This window comes from Seriola aureovittata, chromosome 16 (assembly GCF_021018895.1).
Source record: "Seriola aureovittata isolate HTS-2021-v1 ecotype China chromosome 16, ASM2101889v1, whole genome shotgun sequence".
NCBI lineage: Eukaryota > Metazoa > Chordata > Actinopteri > Carangiformes > Carangidae > Seriola > Seriola aureovittata.
The window spans coordinates 21,116,370-21,124,541 of NC_079379.1; the positions used below are offsets into that span (position 1 = coordinate 21,116,370).

Sequence of the window (8,172 nt, forward strand, 5' to 3'; positions counted from 1 at the left end):
CGGAGGAGCGGAGAAGAGTAGGAGGGGTAACCGCTGTAGGAGGGAGGGAGGGGGCTGACTGGCAGGGAGTTCACCCCCATGCAGAGTCCCGATGCGCACACGAGGGCCAGGCTACAAGGCCCGGACGGCTCTCATCCACTGGGGGCCTTTAACAAATCTATTCAGGCAACCAGGGGCCCTCATACATGTGGCCATAATCACAGGAGGATGGCTAAAGGGTGGGAGTGTGAGGGGGATGACACATGGAGGTAATCATTGTTCAACCCCGGACCATCCCATCAAGACGACAGAGGAGCAGAGAGAGAAAGAACGAGGGAAGGATATATATAGAGAGCGAGATGGTGACAGAAAGGAGCAGTGGGACAGGCAAATCAAAGACAAATCCCCTCCATAATCTGCCTCTTTAATAGGGATTAGACCTCACCAAAGAGTCTATATCAGAATACCAAAGCTCCAATGAAGACTCTGTTCACACTGAGAGTTTGAGGGGCTGATACGACTCTAAAAACTCCACAGAGAGAGTTTTATTCAGGAGTATTAGCGCTGGTTGTTTTCCTCACTTTGCGGCTTTTTTTACAGTGTGTACCAGCTCTATTTTTTGAAAAGTTTCGGGCCAGGTTGGGTGACAAACTACCAACATGAAGCCTAAACTTGAAACTCTGAAGAAGTTCTAGCTGCACCCGCCAGAAAACACTAATCATATTTTGGATCTGCTCACTTTTTCCACTCCTTTCATAACAAAGCATGTTTTGGGCACGCTGTGTAGCTGATTAAACGCCTATTTGATGTCATTTTCAGCCCCATCATGCTAAGCTCACTGATTTCCAACTTTGAAAGAATAACATATTGTTTGGGTACTTGGAAGAACAGTAGCGCGGTCTGGCTGGGATGAAGTGTAGAAAAAGTGAAGAGCATATAAGAGAGAGAGAGAGCGGCTGATATTCTCCTCCGCCGTGCTGATGGCAGTCTGTCAGAGTTGGCAGAGGAAGTGAAAATGGCCTCAAGTGTCTGGCTTCCTTCCATGCTGTTCTCACATCAATGACAGCTCTCACTGCATCATCTCTCTCTCTCTCTCTCTCTCTCTGTCTCTCTCTCTCTCTCATTTGCTCTCTTTAGACGCAAGTTTGCTTTCTCTATCTCTTGTTTTCCGACTCTTTCTCTCTGTGAAAGGATGTGTGGGCGGGTGAATGGAGGGATGGATGGATGAATTAAGATCCACAGACTTTTGAGTGAGGAGAAAAATCTGCAGCACCTGAAAACAAAGTCCCCCCCACACACACACACACACACACACACACACACACACACACACACAAACACACCTCATACACACGTGTGTCAGGTTTAAAGTCATAATTCTGAATTTTAGGAAACTCTGAAAGTTAGTTGAGAAAACCAATACCACTCCCATAGCTAACACCAGCAGCTGGTTGGCTTAGCTTTAGCCAACAGGAGGGAACAGCTGACCTGGCCCTGTGCACAGGTAACAACTCACCTACCGGCAGCTCTAAAGCTCACTCATCAACACATTATATTTTGTATGTTTAACCCACAGAAAAACTGACGTGTGAAATTTGTTTTTCTGGGGTTTGAGAAACCGAATCTCCAAAAATGGAAGAATTCAGCGCACGTCCATGATGAAAGGCGACTCATGAATTAATGTAATGATAAATAAAAACAATGCAATGGACTTCCATTTAAATAACTGATTACACTTTGAGAAGTGAGCACCAAACTTTGCATTAGTTTGACACTTCACATCGGGATGTTCACACTGAATCACTCACAGACGGCAGCGTGTACTAGAGCCGAGGTAACGGTTGTATAAGTTAATGTAAAATTTGATAATGGTCAGATGTTGATCCTATCTGTAGTGATTTCGGTACGAGGTTAGAAGAGGAGCACGTACATTTTCCTCACATACACCGTCATGATTTGAGGCCTTTGTGATAGCGACTGTGCGTCTTTTCAATCCGACATCAAGATACAAATTTGTTTCCTGCATGAAAAGTTTAAATTTGTTCTCACTGAGACTGAACTGGATGTGCAGCTGCTAAAGCCAATACATGAAATCTGACTTGGTACGGATAGAGTGAATATGTTCTAATGTCTAACTGTGAAAACCACACATCTCCAAATCACCACTGTGCATCGTGTATTGTATTCATCAGATCAGTAAACGGTTTACTTACTGTATCTAAAGAAGTAGGATCATTCTCTCCACCCAGAAAGCAAGACTTGCAGTTTATCCAAACAAAAAAAAAAAAATTAAAAATCACAAAATTTGGAGATACATGCTTCTCACTAGGCAGCAACAGTATGCGAAGTGAGCGTGCTGAATAGTGTTTTTGGGTTGATGCTGGTGTGTTTTGTTTGCATTAACAATTGGTGGGAATATAGAAGTGGCTTTGCAGAAAGGTTTAGTGTGAGTGACAGTCGTACTCCTCATACTGCCCTTCTTTCTCTGAGAGTGAGGTGGCAGCATTGAGTCACATCTCCAGGTCCATAAACCTGGCTGGCTCTGAATCCGTCAGTGGCCGTCTGACGCCTGCTCAAATCACCAGTCCACTGTGTACTTTACATGATACTGTTCATCTGTCGAGTCCTCATCTGTAACAGTATCCATTCGACCACAGCGCTCAGCAAACGGTATCAGAGTAAATACACAAGCAACATTTCAGTTCGGTTAACTGTTGATATTCAGCACAACGCCACAGTTTTAACCTAACTCCAACCATCTGAGTAATCTAATCCAAACACTGAACATCCGTAGACTTCATCAGAATTTAAACACCTCAACAAGCATTTTACTGAAAGGCCGTCGCCACCTGACAGAAAGCTGACTACCAACACCGGACTGTCAAAATAAAACGTGACCAAATATAAAACTTTAAATTATTTGCAGAAGACTAACTTTAAGTCTAAGTTTTGTCAGTACATGAACCTGAGGCTGCACGGGCCCCTCCAGAGGCCAGAGGACCCCAAATTCTGTGCCATGCATGATCTGCTGCTAAACCAAGCACAAGACCACCGCTTTGAGAAATACTCTCTATTAGCAGCACTAAGACCCCCCATCACCCTCTCTCTCGCTCTTTCTCTCTTTTTACCCCCTGTCTTTGGGCCTGTGAACGTCAAGGATAGCTCAGAATGACCCCCCCCCCCCCCCCCCCCACCTCCCATCCACCTCCCCCTGAGCTGCCGCCCCCATACTGGCTGCTGGCCTTTCCTGCCGTCTGATCCATATTTCAGAGGCGGCAGTGGTGGCACTGAGGGGGTATAATCCAACATTAAAGCAAGGAGGCCTGGGCTGAAAGCACAGGCGCAGGTTCATAAGGTCCTGGAAATCTTCAATTTCAATTTCCGCAGCGTTTGCAGTGGCTTCCAAGGCGCTGGCGTAAGTCTCAGAGTTTTGGCGAGAGTGCAGGTTTCAATGAGGGCGAGACTTTTTCTTACAAAAAAAAAAAAAGGGCTGACACTGCACGGTTAGGTTGGCAAGAAGAGAGTGAAACTAACTAGACACAGGGACCAAAGGGTCAATTAAAAGGTGGGTACACTGTGATCGCCATTAATCAAGTGGGAATCAATAGTATTTTGTGTCTGTATTATATTATATTTTCATATAAATCCTTAAAATACCCAATTTGCTGCGACTTCACACATTTTTAGAGGGAGAAAAAAAATTGGTTAGAATAATTATAATCACATTAAAACTGATCTGATATCGATCTGATATATGATATAGCCTAGTGTGAAATAACATTATAAAAATCTTGATCAACCTTAAAAAAAAAGGATATTAAAACTCTGTGACAATAAAAATCAAGAAGTTGAAGTCACCTTTACGTCCTCACTCCATCACTTTTTCTCCTGATTTTTGACTCGACCATGAACAATTTCTATTTAGTTACAATGAAAAAAGTCTCAAATAATAAATGACTATAATGACATTTATTTAGTTCCCAAAAAATATATTCTTTAAAGACAAATTCATATCCTGTATTTACAATTTTCAAGGTTTCCATTCACAACAGAGGAGGCGAAGAAAAAAAAACATAGGACATAAAAAGAGAGATACAAGCAAATCTGTGACAAAAACAACCATCTCTTTTGCATGTAGAAGCTAAACAGTAATACTATGACAGGTGGCCCTGCCGGAAAAACCAAAAAAATAACCTTCGTTAAAGAGTTCTCCGTTAAATAAAATTACTCCTGTCTTCTTCTTTTTTTCTTTATTGGTCTTCTCATAATGTTGTTGTCAGAACTCGCTGTGATGTTGTCCCATGGTGAGGTCTGAGGACAGAGGACAAAAAGACAAGAGGTGAAATAAGTGAAAATGAGTCTAGGACCTTTAGTTTGAAATATAGTCTAAAGGTGTTGATGTTTTCTTCCTTTATATATATAAAAAAGTACATTTCCATTTATAGACATTTCAAAATAATTAGCCAGTTTTAACACTGTGATTTTAGTTTTTCAAGATCCTCTGAAACCATGTTAATCTGGATTTATGCAGATTAAAAAACACCATGGTTAAATTGTTTTATGTCTTTTCACCCTCCACTTCATTCATGATGTTGCTATCAGCGTTTTCTTTGACATACATTAGCTGCATTCACTGAGGGGGCGTGAATAAATGGCGGCAGATTATTTAAATGACATAGGTGGCGATAACTCAGCGTTGTTGGGGGGTGGGGGGGTGTATGGGAGTGTGAAGGGGGGGGGGCGCAGGATATATTAGACTGCTGCCTGACGAGGCGTTAAAGTGGGGGACTCAATCACATGATTTATGTGCTGAGGTCTGCCTCTCCCGCCCAGTCAGGTGTAGCAGTGTTTACCTCCCCTTTAAGGTTCATTTAGCAGAAGACATGTGGAAAGAAATTGAGGTTGATAATGTCGTGATGCCAAATTGATTTCAAATGCATGAGGTTACCTGTCAGTGATCAGCTGGAACGGGGACTTCAGGGAGTCAGGCCTGTGGTCGCTCTCTTCGTCTGCAAAAAGAAGAAAAGCAATGTGTTTATTTAGCAATTCATTGGTTAGAATTGTTTTTTAAATTTAATTTGCAAATTACTATTTTTGTCCTGTAGATAATTGTTTTTTTGGATCCGTTCTTGTTGCCATTTACGCATTAAAGTAACTGCTGAGGCCTGTTCAGTAAACACATGAATTGCAGAGGGTCGTACAGTTAAATGAAGTCCATACCATCTCTTTTTGGACTGAAGCTTCCTGACGACTCTACATCACTGTCATCCTCCGTCCCCGAAGTTCCAGGGCCCGCCGCAGCCGCCGATCGTGCGTCGTGACGCGCAGCCGGCACCGCACCGTGGAGAGGCAGGTGTCCGGCCGGTGCCCCGCCGAGGAGCGACCTCATGTTCAAAAGAGAGTTGGCGTTCAGAAAAGCCGCGTTGGCCCAGTTGTGCAGCTTGCCAATCTGGCATGTATATATCCCATGACCCGGGAGCAATGCCGGGTGGCCGGCGGAGGCCAAAGCCGGGTGATGCGCATGGGCCGCCGGAGAAGGTTTGTGAGAGCTGTCGGGGGCCGTGGCGGTCTCAGCCAAGGACCAGATTTTGGGTTTGCTCTGTGGTGGTCTCTGGCACTCCTGTCTGCTGGGAGAATGATCCACTGCGAGTTTGACAACAGGCGGTTTATTGAGAGAAATAGCAGCCTCCACCCCTCTCAGGCCCTCCACTGAAAGCGTCCTGCTGCTCTCCGAGCTCTTCGGCTCCGAGGCCTGCTCTCTGGCGGGCAGGCCCGCCTCGCCCTCTACTTTCCCGGAGCTCTGCTCCTCTGCTCGCTCCTCCTCGGGTCTCTCGATATCCACAGTTTCCAAATCGATTTCCTCTTCTTCGTCTTCGTCGTCGCTGCCGTTCTTGCCGTGCTCGTCCTCGTTGTCGCTGCTGAAGATGCGGCCGTCACGGTCCTCGGCGCTGCGGCCCCAGGTTACCTTGTTCTCCTTCTTCAGGCGTCTGCGGGCGTTGGCGAACCACGTCGACACCTGGAAAATGAAAACAAATTTTTCCACACATTATAAATCAAATACACTTGTTTGATGATGCGTGGCGGGAAACTGTGAAATGATTAAATATGCAAAACGCTGATTCTTCTTCGCCCGTTTCACTAATTCGTTATAATTACTGAAAGAGCTGTGAGACAGCAACTGTCTGGAGACTTTGCATCGTCAGGGTGGAAGTGTAACTTTAAAGTGTCAATCACAGCTGGTGACTGTGTTGTCATAACAAGTAACGTCACAAGTAGTTTAATGAAGTATTGTTCCTGTAGATAAGAAGACATGACCTTTAAAAACAAGCAAACAGTCGTTTATTATCCTCATGTGTGGAGACTGGAGCTGTTGTTGTGGGCTCATTTTTCTAAACCTTTAATGCCAAGTCACATCTGACACATGAACACACTTCCCACCTGTGTGAGTGTCATCCGGGTGATGATAGCCAGCATGATCTTCTCTCCTTTGGTCGGGTAGGGGTTCTTCTGGTGCTCCTGCAGCCAAGCCTTAAGGGTGCTCGTGGTCTCCCGCGTGGCCGTCTTGGCCCTGGACGGATCCCCATATGGATACTGGCCGTACGGGTAGAAGCCCTGAGCGGCGTGGACAGGCAGGGAGGCTGGGTGGGAGCCCGGGCTCTCCTTCAGCTCATACTGGGAGCCCTGAAATGTTCATGGAGAGAGAGAGGTGGCAACTTGTTGAGCGACTCATCTTGAACTCATTTCCTCTTAAAGTTCAAGGAATACGTAAAAAAAAAAAAAAAAAAAAAAAAAAAGACGTTTGATTTCTTATTTCTGCAGCAAAAAAAGTTTTTTAAAGTTTCAATGTCTCTTAAATTTGACACCAAATACTATCATGCAACAAAGAGTTAGACATGAATTAATAAAACCGCTTAAAATAATTTTATTTACTAAAGTTGCAGCATTTTTAAATTATATTTAAATATTGCTATTTTTGTTTAGAACAAATAAAGAATACAATTAATTTCTAATCAGAAGGTTATTAATTAATAATGGTGTTTTTCTCATTAATACATGCATTTTTTTCCTAAAACATAATTAAGCTCAAATTATCAGTGATTGTTGTGGTGTTTTTCCCTCATGATTTACATAATTTACAGAAAAGAAAAGAAAAAGTCTGAACCTAAAATTTTGAAGTTTAGTCTTGTGCTTCCAAAGATGGAGGATCTCTCTGTGTAATCCTTCAGTATTTCGCCATACACACCTACACACACTGAGTGAATTGTTAAACAGACAATTGGCGGATCGGATTTGATAAAATTATTATGCTGTTTATTAACGATTCTGCAGAAAAGGAACGAGCTGATATGTCAGTCACTTTGAGCCACTGGTTAATTGCGTATTATTTAACGATAGATGAAAGATCAGCCTGTGAGGACTCTGTCATTAACAGCTGAGCTGCTTCAGTCTTCAGTCAAACAAGTATCAACTCTCACCATCTGGGATATGAGGGCGAGGTCTGTGGCTCCGCTGTACGGCAGAAAGGCACTGTAGTTGTGAGCCGCCCATGGGCTCCCGTACATCCCCAGCATAGAGCCGACAGCTGCGGCGGTAGCGGACGAGCTCACGCCGCCCTCGGTGCCTCCTTCCCGGGCAGAGGCCGGCCGCTCGCCGCCGTACACCTCATGGGAGGCACTGAGGAACTGGGGGTACCCCAGCTGAGGGAAAGACATGTCCGGAGAACGCGTACAGTAAAATCTCCCCCAAAGTGAAAGTCACACAACAGCAAGAGGAGGCAGGTAAAACAAAAAGAGAAAGTAGGAATCCCCAGAAAAAAAAGAAGAAGAGGAGGATGAAGGGGGTGTCTAAATCACCAGAGTCCCCCTTTTTTCTGAAACTGTCAAGCTTCTCTCCGCTGACCCGGAGTTGTGTCAGAGCCGCAGTTTGGCACCTCGAGTGCGGAGTGATGCGTGTGTCTGGCCGCAGGAGCTTCTGGATGTGGAGCTGACTGACTGATTGGCAGCCTACTTAAGCACCAAGCTCCTCCTATGCCCGGGGCAGGCGATTAGTGCATTGGTTAGCCTAGGTCGTGTGTGTGTGTGTGTGTGTGTGTGTGTGTGTGTGTGTGTGTGTGTGTGTTGGTGTGTGTGATCTAATTTCTGCAGTCTTCACTACAGAAAAGGAAGCGTGTGAAGTGTGTGCATGTGTGTATTT

The 8,172-nt window shown here is 44.7% G+C and overlaps 1 protein-coding gene across 1 annotated transcript; it reads right to left on the bottom strand.

The window, feature by feature from the left end:
- Positions 1-3,933: 3,933 nt before the first annotated feature.
- Positions 3,934-7,942, bottom strand: irx1b (iroquois homeobox 1b). Its single transcript, XM_056399419.1, has 5 exons — positions 7,455-7,942; positions 6,418-6,660; positions 5,200-5,995; positions 4,928-4,988; positions 3,934-4,290 (listed from the first exon to the last, which is right to left on the bottom strand). The coding sequence occupies exons 1-5, from the start codon at positions 7,689-7,691 to the stop codon at positions 4,242-4,244; spliced, it is 1,386 nt and encodes a 461-aa protein (XP_056255394.1). The 5' UTR covers positions 7,692-7,942; the 3' UTR covers positions 3,934-4,241.
- Positions 7,943-8,172: the final 230 nt, after the last annotated feature.